Source organism: Triturus cristatus, chromosome 12, assembly GCF_964204655.1.
Source record: "Triturus cristatus chromosome 12, aTriCri1.1, whole genome shotgun sequence".
In the NCBI taxonomy this organism is placed as follows: Eukaryota; Metazoa; Chordata; class Amphibia; order Caudata; family Salamandridae; genus Triturus; species Triturus cristatus.
In genome coordinates this window covers 765424674-765442145 of record NC_140595.1, presented here as the reverse complement: position 1 = coordinate 765442145, position 17472 = coordinate 765424674, and the positions used below count along the sequence as shown (strand labels likewise).

The window sequence follows — 17472 nt, the reverse complement described above, 5'->3', positions numbered from 1 at the left end:
CTGGATTGCTGCCCTGCTGCCCTTCTGCCTGAGTCAGAGGGATTTCGACCTGCACCTGAATTCTGGCCTCCTTTTCAGAACCAAAGTGACATAACAGGCTTCCAACCACCTAAACCAGCACCCAAATCCAGCTGGAGTAAGCCCCTGACACACTCGTTTTGAGCTTCAGGTTCTGGACCCTTGGCTTCGGCACAGTAGAAGTGCATTGATGTTTTTGGGCGCTTCATGACCACAAACTGCACCAAAACCTTGTAGCTCTCAGTGTCTGCCAAAGCAAAGTTCCCTCATCCTGTTCCTTTGTGCTACTGGATTGATCACCCGCAGGGGTCAATCCCTGCTGCAGTCCAACCTACTATGATGACAACAGGATGTTCGAGCTTCAATGACAAACCCTCCGCGATGCCACATCTGCCCTTCGAACTACGCTGACGACGGTCTGTTACATTGCCCTGCCCCTTGTGACCCCTTGCTCCGCAAACAGGACTCTTTGAGCTGGAATAAGAGGGCAACTTACAACTGGACTAACCTGATCCCTGTATCTGACCCAGGCTCTGCCTCAGTTGGCCTGAACTTGTGACGTTGTCCAGGTTTCATCCAACCAGATAGCTGTGAGTGGCGCTATGGGTTTTGCAGGACTATTTTCACTAAGATTTTTAAAATTGTATATTTCTGGTTCTGTTGATTGGATTTTTGTCATTTTGTTCCTGTTGTATTTATTAAAATCTGCTCTATTTTACCAAAATGGTGTGGTATTTTTCTTGTGTTGTGTTTTCATCACTCTTTGAAATGCTGCATAAATCTTTACACGTAGCATCTAAATGAAGCCTAAGTGCTCTATGTGAAGCTACCAGAACAGTGAGCACATGTTAATTTGGGGTTTGCTTGAGCCTCACCCTGACAAGGATTGTGGTTGCTGCATGAGTAGGGTTTCACCTCCCGCAACCAGGAACCCAATTTCTTACATCTGCGTATCTTGAAGGTATCTGCATCTTTAAGGTGCATATTTGTAGAGATACAGAGACATTATAGTTAGGCTGATACTTCACTCATACAAAACCATGGAAATTCAGCCATTATAGTTAGCTGAGCAAACTATAACTTGCACCCCCGCAATGCACTGCTGATGATGTCACATATTACATCACTCATGACATGGTCAGTGACATCACTCATGACATCACTGATGATATCTCAAATTAAACCACTGATGAAATCATCCAGTGAGTGTGAGTGTTTCTAAAAAGTTTAAGAATGTTACACACACACAATTATAAATATAGAAATATATATAGAAATATATATATATATATATATATATTCACTGAAAAACCATAGGTTTCAGGCCTAATATAGTTAGGAATTAGCATTTAAAAAACCTTAGAAATTCACTGAAAAAATCATAGGTTTTAATGGTGTTATAGTTAGCTGGACATTTCACTCGTACAAAACTATTGAAATTCCTCTGATATGGTTAGTTGTACTAACTACACCTCGCGCGCCCGCAATCCACTACTGATGATGTCACATATTACATCATTCATGACATGGTCAGTGACATCACTGATGACATCTCAAATGACATCACTGCTTAAATTCAATTGTAATGATAGGAGTTCACAGTATTTTTATTAAGCATTATAAAATTAAAAAACGAATTTAATGCACTTATCTTTAATAACTTTTTTCATATAATCAAAATTGCCCTTCTTTTTTTTTATTTTTAATAACTCCAACCTTTTTTATTATTGCACATATGAAAAGCAAGCGTCATTCCTTTCCTAACACATTCATTTATAACGCTAAGCACAGAAGCCTTACTTGAAACATGAAAGTCTGCGCCACTTTTTAAAGGACAGTTATTATTTAACATCAGAACCATGGATATGCTTATGTAAAAAGGCATTAAGAAAGGAAAATCCGGAGCGCTATGTGGCGCCGGACCAGCATGGCCGCTTCGCGGTGAAGCTCCGGCTCCCGGACCCCGCCGATCCTCCTTACCCCATCCTAACCTGCCCTGGCCGGCTCCTTTTGACTGATCTGGTGCCCTGATTCGCCCGGCTCCCCCTGGCCTGGATTTGGGGTGCATCTGCTCCCTCAGGGCCGCAGCCGGTGTCTCTGTGTGTGGCCGGCGCGAGGTGGCTGTGGTCCCCGGACACGGGCGCGCGGCTAATCGAGAACAACTAGAACTCCCTGGGTCTGAAAAGGCAGTACTAAATGTTCATGGCCACAAATCTGAATGCTATAAGAAAACAGAAGTCCTCATAAAGAGGACGAAGTCCCATCACCCACCGAAGTGGCATGCTTCATCATCTGGGGCCTCCTCTCAACCACACCTAGTGTGGTTAAGGAGCTACAACTCCTAGATGGATAGAGAAGGAGGAGCTCGCGGATGTTTTCTTAACTTTAGCACCCTAAAGAGACCTGACTAAGCAGAGACTAAAGCTGCCTAACGTGTAGTGAAGTGACGTGGGAAGTGCAGTGTAAGTGAATATTCGGTTAAAATTGACTATCTAACGAAAAATATGTTTATTCGGTATCCTTCGATGTCAAAAAATAAAAGCATAGTCAACATGTTTCAGCCATTAACGATCATATCTTGTGATCATGGCTTTCTTCAGGACCAGATGTTACTACTGCAACATATACAACACAAGGTGAGAAAAGTCTCAACCTGAATTAAATCAAAACGATACCTCCGGCAGATAAGCCCACTCATCAGATAGAAAGTGGAACTGCAGGGGTTCTTATGGTGTACCTGTGCAAAAAACAAAGGAAAACACAAGAACAGCGTATTAATATAGCAAGGAGATTGGGGATAGGGCAAATAGTGACTTATTAGACAGTTGGTGCCAACAGATCTACAACTGGCCAGCTTACCCGTCTTAAATCGGGAATAGTCGCCTACACTCCTGGTAACAACTCAGGGCGTGAGGCAGCGCTCTGTTAAAACAAATAAAAACAAACTGGTATAGGAAAATATCTCATGGGTGGTACTGTGAATTTTGAGACAATACAACACAGACTTAACTAGAGCGCATGTGTGTCAGGCAATCCTGCAGCAATTGTGAGAAAGCTGGAGTAAATGTGCCCCGCAATCAAGCTCATAAATGACTACGAGTGTAGCGCTGTAGACGCTGTAGGGGATGTTAAAACCAAAAAAGGCACAGGATTCGTGATCACCCAAGCTCAAGACTGGACATTGTGATCTCCAATAGTAAATGAGCTAAACACTAAACGTCCATTAATTAGATCCAAACGCGCAACATTTGACAGAAACGTAAAAGTAAAAGAGATGACAGAGCTCGCTGAGGGCGAACTCATGGCTGTCAATGTGCATCAACTATGACATACTTGGCCATCGGAAAATGTGCAATGTAAGTGAGGCACATAATTAATAAACATCAACATGGTGCAGACTGGAGACTGCACCGATAAAGAATGAGCCGAACGCTGAGCATCGTGTGCATAGATATAAACGCACAACATTTAGTGAATAAATCGACTAAAGCCTGCCCAGTCATCAGGAAATATTTCATGCAAGTGAGGCGCAAGGATGGTAAACGCCAACACAATGCAAGCTGGAGACTAAGCATATTTAGTCTCCAAAAAGAAATGAGCTGAAAACTATGCATCGTCAACTCAAATCCAAATGCGCCACATTTAGCAACAGCGTAACCATGAAAATGCAAGAGCTCGCTTAAAGCAAACTTGTGACTAGAGGCGCCCCCCCGTTCCGTTTATCCTAAAGATCCTTAACTTCAGAGACAGAGATGCAATCCTAAGGGAGGCCAGACGCGCCGAGACTCTCAAGTACCAAAACCACGCTATCATGATATTCCCGGACTACACCCGAGAGGTGCAAGAGCTGCAGCGCTCCTACACGGAGGTAAAGCAGAAGATGCGATCCATGGGCCTCCAATATCAGCTGCAATTCCCGGCCCGCCTCCGAGTCATTTTCCAGCACAAGACTTTCTTCTTAGACACGCCACGTGCGGCCTGGACATGGCTAACAGAGGAGTGCCCCCTGCGGCAACCTGGACAGAGATCGCCGGCGGGCGGACGGGGAGGACGGGAGGCACCCCGCTCTTCAAGATCTCGACGACGGCGCCGCACGCTGCCCCGGGGGCGTACCGGGGAGGAGGTGATTGCCACGCGCCCCGGGGGTCGGCAGCGCCAAGCATCTGGGGCGTCCTCGGCCTCGTCAGCGGCGCCTGCCAGTCCTGCTGCCGCCTGGCGGCGGGTTGCGTCCCCCCAGCAGGCAACTTCAGCGACCCGCCCCGCCCTTCAAGTGGACACTTCAGACCTTTCCCATAGCCCCACCATCTGACTTCCATCATCTGTTCTTGGTGGTCTGTCGGGGGGGCTGGGGCGTGAGTCCTAGCTGAGGGAACTGGAGGTCGGGCTTCAGTGCACCACCGTACTTACTGCTCTCAGCCAGGGCGGACGAATTGGGTTTGTTTTGATTTTTAAGGGGTCCACTGACACTCAAGCCCGAGCGTTTTAGCTTGGTTGTTGTTACAAACTGTTAGGGCGACAGATGCTTCTGTTTTCGAAGTATAGGGTGGGAGATGTGGGGTTGGGGTTGGTTTGTGGTTGTTTTTTCCTCCTAGAGAGGCTTCTGTTGATAGAGGGTTCATTCCTCGCTGTTTTAACTCTAAGGCATCATGTGATGTCTGACCTGATCTCCTGTCCAATCTCTTCAAGTTCCTCCTTTCAGAGAGCTCACACGCCCAAGCACCCTTCGGCCCTGGTGTAGGAGCGGGTCCCGCTGGGTGGGGGTTCCAGGCATGCTTCCCGTCTTACCCAATGCTTGTTTTCGGGGCTGCCCCCTCCACCTACAGTCATACATGCCCCCGATTGCCCGTATGGCGGACACACCCGTGCCTAAAGCCACCGTGCGCGTGCTGTCTTGGAACGTAAATGGTCTGTTGGATCGTTTCAAGCGTATGGCAGTCCTCAAATACGCACAGCGTGCGGAGATTGATGTGCTCCTCCTTCAGGAGATCCACCTTTTAGGTAATAAATGTCCCTTTCTCGCCCGGTACGGCTACGATAGGGTCTGGCACTCGGGCTTCGCTAGGGGCTCCCGGGGGGTGGCTATCCTGCTTAAATGGTCCTTCCCCTTTGTGCTGGCTCAGGTTCACCTAGACCCCCAGGGAATGGCTGTCGCAGTCAGCGGCACTCTTGAGGGTCGGCCGCTCACTCTGCTGTCCCTTTATGCTGCACCGTCCCTGTTACACACTGCTCTATCTTACACCGCAGAGCTACTCCCCAGACTTCCGGCAGGATCGCTTGTCCTCGGGGGAGACTTTAACGCTGTCTATACGCCCCACCTGGACTCAACGGGCCCGGTCTCCCTTACCGGAGCCGCTCGCGCGAAGCAACTATCGTGCTGGGCTGAGGCCCAGGGCCTGTGCGACATCTTGAGGGTCTGGCATCCACGCGATCGCCAGTATACCCACACTTCGGCGGCGCACCATTCTCATGCCCGGATTGACCTACTCTTTGTCCCCTCTGCGGAGTGTGCAGGGGTCCGCAACGTCCGCATTCTGCCAAGGGGCCTCTCGGATCACTCGCCAGTGCTTCTCGCTCTTGGTCTGCCTCCATTCTCTGCCCACCCGACGTGGCGTTTGAATGCCTGGTTCCTTCAGGACAAAGCCTTTCGGAAGGTGGTGGAGCGTGAGATCGAGGAATACTACTTCCACAACGCAGGCTCCGTCTCGTCCTCGGCGGTCCTCTGAGGGGCAGCTAAGGGGCATCTGCAACAGCAGCATCAACGTCAACTCCAGCAGCTCACAGCTTGTGAAGCGCAGGCCATGGAGCTCGAACGCGACCAGGGCAGGTTGGAAGACGCCACTCGGGCACGACGGCTGGCCTTTTTCCGAGAGGAGATACACACGCATTCTCTGGAGGCGGCGAGGACTCTTTGGTGTTCCTCAGTGGCCCGAGTTTACGGATGGGGGATAAGAACGGTACGCTTCTTCACCGGCTGGCTACCTATCCTCGTGCGGGCCGGGTCATTCCTGCCATCACATATTCCGAGGGTGGGACCCACATGGTTTCGGTGGAGATAGCACAAACCTTTGCCGATTACTACTCCCAGCTATACCGGGCGCGGGCACCGGGGATCTCCCTTGCGGAGTTGATGGGGGAAAACGGGGCGGCCCTCGAGCGACTGGGGCGGGACGCCTGTGAGACCTTGGACCTGCCCATTACCCTGCAGGAGGTTGTAACAGCAATCGGCCACTTAGCGCCTGGGAAAACCCCGGGACCGGACGGTTTCCCACAGGAGTACTACGCCCATTTCCGTGAGACCCTGGCACCGCGGCTCCTGGATCTCTTTGCTGAGGTGGTGGAGAAGGGCTCATTCCCGCGGGAAACAGATACTGCCACTATTGTCGTCCTCCCGAAAACGCAGCCCCCTTCGCAGTCCTGCTCCGAGTATAGGCCGATATCTCTCATCAACACCGAGCTTAAAGTGTACGCTACCATTCTTGCACAACGGCTGCGCCCGCTTCTTGTTTCGCTGGTCCACCCGGACCAATGCGGATTTATGCCGAACCGAGGAACTAGACACTGCTTGCGGCGCTTGCACCTTGCCCTGGCCCACCAAGAGCGCCTTTCTCCTTATCTGGCCCTTCTACTGGTTTACTTTGAGAAGGCCTTCGACTCGGTGGGATGGGACTATCTTGGGGCAACCTTGGAGTGGATGGGGTTCGGCCCCCAGTTCCGCGCCATGGTTCGGGTTCTGTACGCGGCTCCACGGGCTCGAGTACTGGTTAATGGGACCTTGTACCGCGCGTTTTCCATAGGACAGGGGACTCGGCAGGGCTGCCCGCTCTTGCCACTCCTCTTTGCCCTGGCGATGGAAATCTGTATTGGTTCCGCTACACCCCTCGCAGGAGTGTTTTGACTGGCAGTCTGACATTCCCATCCGGAGACTGTCCTTTAAATACCTGGGGATCTGGGTCACCCTTCTCCCGGAACTTTGCTGGGCTCTTAACATAGCCCCCGTGGTTAATAAGGCCAGATCAGACATGGCAAAATGGCACCCACTCCCGTTGAACCCGCTGGGGAGGATTGCTCTTTATAAGATGATGATCCTCCCTAGGTTTCTCTACATGCTACAAAACACGCCCTGCTCCTTTCCCCGCTCTTGGTTTCGGGACCTAGATAAGACCGCGGCTAAATTTCTCTGGGGTGGCGGTAGGCCCCGGTTGGCTTTAGACCACTGCCGGGTTCCTTCTTATGACGGTGGCATGAGCATGACAAATCTCTACCTGTACTATCTTGCGACGCGGCTGGTGGTGGTTCATGACTGGTTTTCAGGTGGCTGGGACGATCCGGCCTACAGGCTGGAGGTGCGGCTCACCGGGTTCCCCGCTATTCAAAGCATGCTCTATGGAGCGACGGTCCCTCGGTCGTTGCTGGAGGTCGTGCGGGCTCCCTTTCTGGCTTGGCATGCCACCCTACGGCACACCCGTTGGTCGAAGGTGCTGACCCTGGTTACACCGCTCTGGCATGGCACTTGGCTGCGGGAGGTGTCGGGGCTCGATGGATTCCGCGCCTGGGATCTTCTGGGGATCTCCTGCCTGGGTGATGTCTGGCAGGGGAGCCACATGTGTTCCTTCCAAGAGCTCCGGAGTCGGTTTTCTTTACATCCCTCGCAATTCTATAGGTATCTCCAGCTGCGCCACGCGCTCCAGTCTCACGTTCCTCTGGACTCCAGACTCCCCGCCCATAGCCCGCCTGAAGCTCAGGTGATGCTGGGATGTCTGGGGAAGGGGGGCATATCCCGTATTTATCGGTCCCTGATCAATAATACCCCGGTGGATTGGAGCGGACTGAGGCGGCGATGGGAGGTCTGGGTGGGTTCCCTAGATGATAATGATTGGAGGGATGCCCTTATGGCACCCAGAATGATCACCACCTCGGCTAGACTGCGGCTTATCTTCACACGGCATATCTGACACTGGAGCGTCTGTTTCGAGCGGGCCTGTGCCGCGTGGCTTCCTGCGCTCGGTGCGGGGGGAGCCGGCTGATTTCTTTCATATGGTCTGGTCTTGCCCCCGCCTGGAGAGCTTCTGGACCGAGATTGAAACTGAGCTAACTGAAGTCCTGGGGTGGGAGGTTCCCCATGACCCGCGAGTAGCGCTGTTGGGGATCACGGATGGGCTGGATGGCTCCCGTAAGGAGAAATATTTCCTAACTACGGCTCTGGTGGTGGCCAAAAGGGATATCGCGGCTGCCTGGAAGCAAGCGGACCCGCCCAGTGGGTCTAAATGGAGGAGAGGGGTGGACTGGTGTGCTGCACAAGAACGGACACTGTACACGGCCCGGGGTTCCCCCAAAAAGTTTCGCAAGATAAAAGGGAAAATGGCTGGGGGGCTTAGTTTAGGAGAGGGAGTACATTGGGTGGGAACGAAAGGGAGGGGATGGGGGGAAAGATCATGCGACTGTTTATCAGTGATTATGTGACAGGTCCTGTTGATGCCAAGTTATTCAAATGGATGTATGTCCTTCTTGATTTTACTGCCTGTATAAAAATAACAATTTGTTTATCAAAAAAAGAAAGGAAATTCCCTACTGTCAATCTGTTCTCTGTTATCCAAAATAATGAAACTATATTTCTAACTTTTTAAAATAGCAGTCTGAAATGCAGGGTTTTACCGAGGTTGCACTGACTTAAGATTTAGTTTACTTCAGCATTTTCTTTTCTGTGGCCATGCAAAGAAAAATAGCCACGTGCTATTTATGCAGCTGTTGGTGGAGCAGCTGGCGTCGAATTCCCACGCCTTTCTCAGGAGAGAAAATTCTTTTTCTGTATTTCTAATGTCTTGACAAAGTATAATCTCCGTTGGTTTGTGTCAGACAGCTTTTCTCAGTGAGACAGTTAAACACAGCTGTTGGAAAGCTTCTTTCTCTGGTGCTGAAAGTAAGCTTGTCACAATCTATTTAAAAACTGAGGCATTTCAATGCAGTTAAATGTATCAGTCTAGAATGTGTGTTTAGTTCAGCAACAACCAAATTCACTCAGATGATGTGATTGCCTGTTAATATCTAATACAATATATCAAAGGAAAATGATGTAACATTTTATATGTTAGTTATAATCATTACAAAATACACAATTTAGTTTTTGAGGCCTATTTTATTACTTTTGAATGTGAATTCTAAATTTATCTTTAGCATTGTGGCAGTTTGCACATATGTATAATTTCTTAGTCTGTCAATTTAATAGTAACATGCAGCTATTTAGCATATGTCATATGGTTATTTTCTAGATTTTTATTTAATATTAATTAAATGACATTTTGCATAACAGAATGATAACAACAAAAAAATAAACAAACACATTGAACTCATTCCAGACAGTTACAGAAAGGGGTCATACACTCAAAATCGCTATTTACTCACACAAGTACCACCAATGTCAAACCACAAACCACATAGACATTTAAACACACATTTAACTCACATATCAACACTTAGGACAGAAACAAAAAAAGACAGCCCACAGACTGTATTTAAACCAAACCATTTGTAAATACTTGTTGTAAGTCATATTTACAAGAAGTGCTTCTCAATAGTAGCCCAAAAGACTGCACAAAAACAGCCCAAAGACTGTTCCATTTTCAAGAAGCCAAAATACACCAAATTCACTAGATTTGGCTGGCAGAACACCAAAAAGAAACGCTCTGCATATCTCTATTTATAAAAGTGCGCAGAATAGGATCCTTTTTATGTAGATATTTTAATTCCATGGGGTACGCAGTCACCAAGGAAGAAATATGCTTTTATACCTAAACCTAATTAGGGCTCCCCTCTAGGGGAGCCAGCTGATTCTATTCACATCACATTATGGTACCTCCAAAAAGCAACACATTCTTCGATATGTGCTTGAAACAGGCATGCCAAAAATATTGCAAAATATACAATATTATACGCAAAGTAGCCCTTAAGTAATGTGCCGTTCAAATTTTATAAAAAATAGAGAAAAGTCTCCTCATTACCTGCCTACACAAATTGCAATTCATATATATACTCCCTTATATTCCCATATCACTATATATCACTGTGTCACTTTATCACTTTGTATCACGTTATCAGTTTATATCACTTTTTATGACTCACTTTATATCTCACGTTATATCACGCTATATCTCACGTTTATATCACTTTATATCTCACGTTTATATTACTTCACTTTTTTATATATTTCACTATATCTCACTTTATCTGTGCAGCCAGCGCACTTCTCTCACTGTCTCACAAATGACCTTACCGATCATAGGTCTCTAGATTCTAACTGCCAAGTTCTGAATGACCTAACGGTCGTTTTTAGAATACTCACGCCAAAAATGTTCTCAGTCAGGAGCGGTAAACATTTGGAGGATCAAACCAGGAAGACCAGAAATATACTGGGCTGCAGAGACAGAGAATCTCCAGAATCTCCGTGCACAGAGTACCTCCTTAGTAGAGTCCTGTCCAGTCCTCCTCAGTAGATTCCTGTCTCCTGTCAAGACCACTCCCTTGGATAGCCACATTCTCTGATGAGGTCCACGTTGAGGCACCATTTGTTGAACATAGAAACCTTCTCAGGGGTCTCACTGATACACCTGGTTCTCTTAAACCAACAAAGAAGAGAACGGCACAGAAGCTGTAATATAAAAGATATCTTTATTAACCTCAGATGAGGGAGACTACGTCACACAGTACCCTCAGGAACTGTAGGAGGCATTCTAAGGAGTACAGAAAACAGGGGCCTTATATATGTTCAGGTTTACATAGTCAGCATAAAACCAAGGGGAGATTCTGGCATGTACCAGCATGCAAAATGACTAATATGGGTATACAAGATTTGCTTGCTCAACAAAGTGGGAGTAGAGTTATTTCTCCTTACATCAGCAAAAATAGCCTGACAGTTTTAACATAAGAGCAGGTGCATTCTACTAGCTAGGCCCCTCTGAGCATGTGCAAGGCTCTGGAACAGGGAAACAGCACATGGCTACCTAAAATGGCTGCCAAGTACAAAATGGCTTTCAGCTCATGCTAACAGATCCCTGCAATCTTTAACACACTGAAATATTTAACTAATGCTCACATCACTGCACTGCTAAAAGGATGATGTATCAGAGAATGCAGACCATCCCTAGACATATAAAACCTCACATACAGGGAAAATGTGACTAGTTCTGTCCCTGACAAAATATTCTCTTTTAAAGAGGTTACCTTATGAGTGTTGAGGATGCGGAAAATATGTTGGTCGGCTCTTTTGCGGAGCGTCTGCTGCCTCTCACTCTGTGTGGGAGTCCCTTTGCCTTCAGAGTACTAACCAGCTAATTTGATGTTCAAAGCGAATAATTATGTCTAGAGAAGGGATGCTGTAAGGGTAGCACTGCTCCTTTAGGTGTGGTGGCATTTATGTCTGCCTCATCTCTATTTCCCTAGACTCTTTCAAGATCTGCTGTGGTGTGGTTGCTATGGCAGATGGTAGGAGCATAGCTGACCAGGGACACCAGTATATGCAACCAGGAAAAAGCTCCCTGGGCAAGAGATCCTCAGCTGAAAGTCACAGGTGAAAACTCTAGAGGTGATACAGTCACCTTATCTGTTTGCTTCTAGTCCTCCCCTCTGATGCACAAGTTGTGATTGGACCGGTTTACAATTCAAACAATTCCTGAACTTCAGATTCCTCTGAATCTCAGTCTGGTACATCAGAAGAGAAGGGATAATCTGCCTAAGATGATGGAAGACAGAACAAGTGGGAAAGAATCTAGAGCCGTTTCTCCCAATCAGACTTCTTGCTGAACTATACCAGCAGTGATGAGGTCAAGATGATGGAGCAGGGATCAACTATGAGTCAGGATAATCTTCTGGACAGTTTTGCGAATATAAAAAGAGGCATAACTTTGCTATTAATCTGTCCTCCATGGATGATATCACCCCTGTTTTGAATGCATGCTTAAACTGCTCCAGCGGGAGATTTGTATCGACTATAAGTGCCCTAGGTGTACACCTTCAAATCACTGGCAAACTATGGGGCTTATTTAGACTTTAGTGGAAGGAGGTAAATACTTCGGGATGTCAGAGTACTTTACTAACCCACATTTTGATTCATTTTATATTTTTAACTATGGTTGTTATATTTCTGGATCTACTATTGATTCATACTCTAGTTCACACTGTTGTACTGATTAGGCAGTACAGAGATATCCAGCAAGCAAAAAGATCTCCGAGCCCACGGAAATCACTTGCGGAGTCCCACAGGGTTCATCACTAAGCCCGACCCTTTTCAACATCTACATGGCCCACCCTCGCCATCATCGTCCAACAACACGGCCTCAACATCGTACCTTACGCTGACAACACCCAGCTCATCCTCTCCCTCACCAAAGACCCCACCACTGCCAAACTCAGCTTCCAGAAAGGAATGCAGGACGTCGCAGTCTGGATGACCAACAGCTGACTAAAGCTCAACGCCGAGAAGACAGAAGTCCTCGTCTTCGAAACCAACCCTTCAGCATGGGACAACACCTGGTGGCCGAACGCCCTCAGAAGCCCACCAACCCCCTCAGACCACGCCGGAAACCTCGGCATTGTACTCGACTCATCCTTCACCATGAACTGACAGGTCAATGCCGTCACCTCTGCTGCTTCAACACCCTCCGCATCCTCTGCAAGACCTTCAAATGGATCAACCCGAGTCAAGAAATACGGTCACCCACGCACTCATCACCAGCAGACTGGACTATGGAAAAGCACTTTATACTGGCATAAATCCCTACTCCGCAAACTCCAGACCCTACAGAACACCGCCACCAGACTTGTCCTCGGCATACCCCGGTACAAACAGATCAGCAAACACCTACAAAGGCTCCACTGGCTCCCCGTGGAGAAAAGAGTCAACTTCAAAATCCTTATCCACGCCTACAAATGCCTACACAACATCAGACCCAAATACCTCAATGACAGAATCAACTTCCATGTACCCCAAAGAAACCTCTGATCCTCCAACCTCACACTAGCCGAAACCCTGCACATCCACAGAGCCATGGCAGGGGGAATATCCTTCTCTCACATTGGGGCGAGACCTGAAATTAGCTCCCGGCAGACATCAGACGCGCCCCCCTCCCTGAGCACCTTCAGAAAAACCCTCAAGACCTTGCTCTTCAGCTAAGCAAATCTGCGGACCCCCTCCCCAGCACCTTGAGACCCTCACGGGTGAGTTGTGCGCTTAAAAACTCCTAAATTGATTGTGAAACCTCTTCACCAGTGTTTTACTGGATCGTGCCGTGGGGTTCCAGAAATGCTAAACACAACACATTTTATTTCATCTTTCCACTTTAAAATCTGGCAGGGTCTCTGAGGAATTTGATCAAATAAAGAGTAGGATACATTATAAGAGGTTAAGTCGTAATACATCTAAAACATAGTTTGTGTTAATTTGGGATCCAATCAATATCTTAAAGCAAACAAACCTCAATAGACCTACTTCAAAGCTGGGGACTCTGATATTGTCATTAATGACAAGTACAAAATCTTCTAAGTACTATTTAACTCTAGAATGTTCATGGACAGATACATTATCATATAAAGATGTTGAGAAAAAAAGCTGCTTCTTCTCTCTGGGATAGATAGAGCTACAATAGCACAAACCATGACTGGTTTCAATCCGGATTATTAGAACGTCATTCAGGCTTGAACACCCAAAGCCAATTACAAAAAACTTCCGATCCTACAGGAACTGGTAACAATATCTCAGTTTGATACTCTAAAATGTACCCACATATTGTGGTCTTCAAAGAAACAGCACCATATACTTTTTGGGCCAAATTTAAAACTGTGGCTCTCCTTCACAAAGCTGTTGATACCAGTTCTGTGAAATATCTAAAAGACACATTTGTGCTATATATTTAAGAGAGGACTATAATATCCTCAGACAAAAGCTTCTTATGCCAACAAAAGTCCATTGGGAAGTCATTCTGTAAAACTGAGCTTGCCTGCCCCAAAAATATATTCCTGGATAAGGCGAGAGAGAGCCATTAACTTTTGCCATTACTCATGTGCTATTAATAGCTATATTAGTGGTTAGTTGTGGCTGTGCCTCTTTGTGTTTTGAATCTAGCAATGGTAAAAAATAACTTTTGTGCTATGGGAAGTACCTCTCTTTGAGATTTTGAACTTCAAGAGGCATAAGTACCATTTTGAAAAACATTATTTCCTAGATGTACTGTGAAGATTATCCAGTTTAGAAAAGCAATACTGATACCTAGAGTCATAACACTGACTTTCACTAACAATCTTAACATGTCACAGCAATTGAATATAGCCATTTGCCTCTCTGAAATGCTGTGAGATACTGTATCCATCAGCAATGAAGCCCCATGACTAAACCCCTTCCAATGAATACTTCACTGTCATCAAAAGAGATAAGAAGTAGTATTTGAGATCACTCATGTTCTGTTACTTTTCCTTGTATAACTTCATAATATTTCGCCTGCTTCTTCAAGAGGTTGTCCGAGTTAGCAGTAATTCAAAAAGTATTTCATTATTAAACACATTAGCTCAATTTAATTATTTTTTGCTCCAGGTACCTACCTCAGTGTGCAGTCCCAAATGCCCCACTGGATTCAGAAAAATTATAATACCAGGAAAGCCCATTTGTTGCTTCCAGTGTGTCCCCTGTGATCCAGGGGAAATTTCTAACCAAAGTGGTAAGAGGACCAACAAAGCAGTGGTTTGAGGCATGATATGACATTTACAAGAAAACACCTCATATGTATTTCCCTTTACTTCTATCTTTCAGATTCGATTGAATGTTTAGTATGTCCCTGGGATCAGTGGTCCAACGAGAAGCAGAGCAAATGCATCTCAAAGATGACAGATTTTCTTTCCTACACTGAAACCTTTGGAGGTATCTTGGCAGCAATCAGCATTTTGTCATCGGTGATACCCGCTCTCATTTTGGGACTCTTCATTTGTTATAGGAACACCCCCATCGTCAAAGCAAGTAATTCCCACCTCAGCTACATCCTGCTTCTGTCTCTCACCCTGTGCTTTCTCTGCTCATTAACATTCATTGGCTACCCAACACAAGACAAATGCCTGATATGCCAGACTGCTTTTGGTATCACTTTTGCTCTTTGCATTTCTTGCATCTTGGCCAAAACCATCATGGTGGTCATTGCCTTTAATGCCACCAAACCCAATAGTAAATTAAGAAGATGGACAGGACCCAAATTATCCTACACAGTGATTGGTGTCTCTACACTCATTCAGGTGATTCTGTGTATCTCTTGGTTGATTCTCTCTCCTCCTTTCTCAGAAAAAGACATTCATTCTCAGCCAGGAATAATTATATTGGGGTGTAATGAGGGCTCTATGGTTGCATTCTGGTGCATGTTGGGATATCTTGGATTTTTGGCTGCCATCAGTTTCATAGTGGCCTTCCTAGCTAGAAACCTGCCTGACAGCTTCAATGAAGCTAAGTTCATCACCTTTAGCATGCTGGCATTCCTCAGTGTCTGGATATCATTTATTCCTGCCTATCTCAGCACTAAGGGCAAGTACATGGGGGCCATGGAGATCTTCGCAATCTTGTCTTCCAGTTATTCCTTGGTTTGCTGCATATTTGTTCCTAAATGCTACATCATAATGTTTAGATCCAAGATGAATACAAGGGATTATCTTATGGGGCGCGGTGCACGACAGACCAAAATCTGAAAGAATGTTAAGTCATTTTATTTGTATATTGGTTATGTTTCTTTTTTTGTTTAGAGTTCACATTTCAATCCACCTTGATTCATGATGGTTTGACATGCATAGACTGTAATGAACTGATTCACAAAGTCTTTTCTATGAAATACATTGTGAGGCCTAATTTACAAAGTATATCCTGAGAGTATTTGTGTGTGCAGCTGTGCCCTACTCATGATTCTTCATTACAACACACTTACTCATTGAAAAAAATAATTATTCACAAAGCTTTTCAAATATTTTTCCTCAAATGTTAAAATATCCTACCAATAACTGAGGGATGTGGGTACATCTGCTGCAGTTTGAGCTAAGAATGTTTAAAATGTTCTGCTACAACTATGGTGCATTCTGATATGTGAATTAGTTATCTTTTGCACTTGAACAACATTTTAAAAACCAGCAAAGTTGATACATTTACTAATTTTAATCTATTCCCTGTGTTAACTATTATTTCATTTATTCTGTTTGAATCAGTTCACTGCATGTAACTTGGCAGTAAAACAAGAAGGTGATTCTATGAATTCTGGAATTTTGCAGACACTTTTGTTTAAAAATCAGATCAAAAATGTTGCCTGGACTATAAATGAAATGAAATCTAAATAAAAAAATTCATTAATTGAAGAGTTAAACATGCATGTTGAGGATTAGCACCTTATCTAAAAACGTTTTAAAATACGTGTCTATAGACCTGATTTATAGGGGAAAGCGAAGCCTTTCAAATCCAGTAGCTCAACAGGGAGTGTGGTAGGTGGCAGGCCAGGCTGTACGGCCTTTGCCTCTCTGCAGAAGACTACTCGTCACATTTAGAGATGCCCACCGTCTCTATGCCGAAAGTCCATCTTCTTTGCATTGCAGGCCAAAGCAGGGAAAACCTGAATCAGGAGGACCGCCCTAAATAGGCCAGACCGCCTGATGCATAGATGGTAGCTGACTTGTGACGGATGATAGGCTGTCTTTGATTATGCACCAGTAGAGCTGGCCGATGTTCAACCGGTGCACAATTAACAGTTCTCCTGCCTCTAAATGGGAAGCAAACCACAAATTTGGAGTGCAGGTGGCAACGCTCCTGTTCCACCAAACTATACATGGCCTTCTAATTATTGGATGTATTGTCACTCTTTACATTATTGCCAAATGGAAATAGATGTGTCACTTCTCATTAAACTAAGTTCAAATTTAAGACAGAAATGAAGACAGGTTACTACCTACAGTGGTTACCACAGATAAGACCAAAGCATAAGTGTGAAAGGTTAACATCTTGGAGAGCAACTGCATCATGAAGGAATAAGTGACACAATAGCGAATTAAACAATATCATTTATAAGAAATATCATGTCAACGTAACGTTTTGAACTAAAAGAACACAGAAATTCACCAGTTATAGTTAGTAGAGCTAGCTATAACTTGAGCCCCTTTCATGCTCTGCTAATGACCTCACATAATGATGGCATAGAGCATGTGGTGAGTGATGTAATATGTAAGTTCATAAGCAGTGCATGGTAGGGACACAAGTTATAGTTAGCTCTCCTAACTATAACTGGTGAATTTCTGTGTTTTTTTTAAGTTAAAAACATTAATGTGGCTCTGCCATAGTCTCCGAACTATAGCATCACTTTAACCATTGTTTTTACAGCAGATTTCCAGGGTTTTGAAGCATATAGTACTATTATATTACTATACGTAAAGCCAACACTCTGCCGTATATGGCCTGGG

General features: G+C 45.6%; 1 protein-coding gene across 1 annotated transcript in view; it reads left to right on the top strand.

Moving 5' to 3' along the window:
* The window catches only part of LOC146782762 (vomeronasal type-2 receptor 26-like), a 106173-nt gene extending 90447 nt beyond the window's left edge, over positions 1-15726 (top strand). The window contains exons 4-5 of the mRNA XM_085637236.1: positions 14594-14717; positions 14810-15726. Coding sequence (XP_085493362.1) covers positions 14594-14717; positions 14810-15726 — 1041 coding nt within the window. The remainder of the gene's footprint in view (positions 1-14593; positions 14718-14809) is intronic.
* Positions 15727-17472: the final 1746 nt, after the last annotated feature.